Consider the following 1,504-nt stretch of genomic DNA (forward strand, 5'->3'; position numbering starts at 1 on the left):
AGTGGATTTTTTTTTCTCCTCAAAGAGGGACACGGAGAATCCTCTGCAAAACCTTCCTGCAGCAGTTCCTCCGTGTCCGACTTCCCTTGGCCTCGCTCCGTGCCACCCAACGTGCAGTTCCCAACGCGCGGGGTTTTTTTCCTTCGTAAGCATCAGCTGCTGCTTCTGTTAAGCTCAGATAGAACATTCTTGCCCTGTCAGGTGACTGAACCTACTGTGTGGTGGAGAGAAATCCCGCGTAAGCAAAACCCGCTTGGTTAAGAGGAAGTTAACGAGAGGATCACTGACGTCCACAGGGTTACTCGCCCCGGTGGTGCTTACAGACTCATCTGGAAAACAAACCGGTGTCTCACACCTTAAAGCCAAAGTGAGACCCAGCTCGCTCCAATCCCCCAAGCTCGTTCCTGAACTGCCGGGCGGGCTTGTGCTGTTCAGCCGCTGACCCGGGAGAAATTTAAACCCAACGGGGTGTTTTGCTGATCTGCTTTAGTCAGGAGGCCCCCGTGTGTTTTGTTTCAGAAAGCCCTTGCTGACAAAAAAGTTAAATAGTCGAATTCTAGCAAGAGAGATGATTGCAAAGGTGATGCGGGTTTTGTTCTAGAGCTTTGGATAGTTCCGAGCTCGTGTGGCTCTCGGACTTTTTTTACGGTGCTGAAGGTCAAGAGGTTGAGCTTGATTTGGAGGTTAGAGGCTAGAGGAGGGGCTCTGGTTTGGAGAACCGCTTGCTGATGTGGACAAGGCCACTCACCTGTGCCTTTGTTTTCTGCTTCCCAGAGCAGATAACTGCACCTCCTAGAGCCACTTAGTCTTTCGGAAGTGCTGGGTTTAGCGTCAATAAGAGCTCCCACACATCCAGCCCGTTAACTTCTTAAGATTGTTGGTGCCAGGTAACTACGCTTTGCTTGTGCCATCAAACCGTAGAAGCTGTGTGTTAATTAACATCTCAATTTTCTCCCTTTTTTAGAAAGTTTCTCAGTTCCCCCAGATGTCACAGCAACTACCTCCTCTTCCTCAGCCCGGCCAGCAGCCATCGACCTCCCTCCCTCGGGGATCGTGAAGGGCATGCACAAGGGATCCAACCGCTCCAGCCTCATGGACACTGCTGACGGTACGAGGGTTCCGGGGAGCCAGGAGTCCGAGCGGCGTGACGGGCTCGAGCTGGGAGAACACAGCACCTGACTTAAGCTGGTCCCGTTTAGGCACTTTGACAAATTTGACGTGTTTGGGGCATGGACAAGTTCCTGTGCCGCAGTTCTGACAGCGGCACTAGCATGTTCCATGCTGCAGCATCTGAGCAGAACTGGAGGGGACCGTGGGGAGGATAATTGGCTTTTCTGTCCCGCTTTTCAAGAGACAAATAGCAAACACATAGGCAGGCTAATTGTTCTTAAAAGCTTTTGTCCCAGAATTCCCCAGGGAAGGATAAGATGAATGCAATACTGTAATTCTTAACAATAATTAAGCTCCCATGAAGCTGCTAGTACTCGCTGTCAGCTGTTGGCAC

At 51.1% G+C, this 1,504-nt stretch overlaps 1 protein-coding gene across 1 annotated transcript in view; it reads left to right on the forward strand.

Annotated features, from left to right (window-relative positions):
* LOC104499383 (disco-interacting protein 2 homolog B-like) overlaps nucleotides 1-1,108 on the forward strand; it is a gene marked incomplete at both ends in the record, with an annotated part of 11,281 nt that extends 10,173 nt beyond the window's left edge. The window contains one exon of the mRNA XM_010142881.1: nucleotides 965-1,108. Within this exon, the coding sequence (XP_010141183.1) occupies nucleotides 965-1,108 (144 nt within the window). The remainder of the gene's footprint in view (nucleotides 1-964) is intronic.
* Nucleotides 1,109-1,504: the final 396 nt, after the last annotated feature.

Source organism: Buceros rhinoceros, unplaced genomic scaffold (assembly GCF_000710305.1).
Source record: "Buceros rhinoceros silvestris isolate BGI_N320 unplaced genomic scaffold, ASM71030v1 scaffold21909, whole genome shotgun sequence".
NCBI lineage: Eukaryota > Metazoa > Chordata > Aves > Bucerotiformes > Bucerotidae > Buceros > Buceros rhinoceros.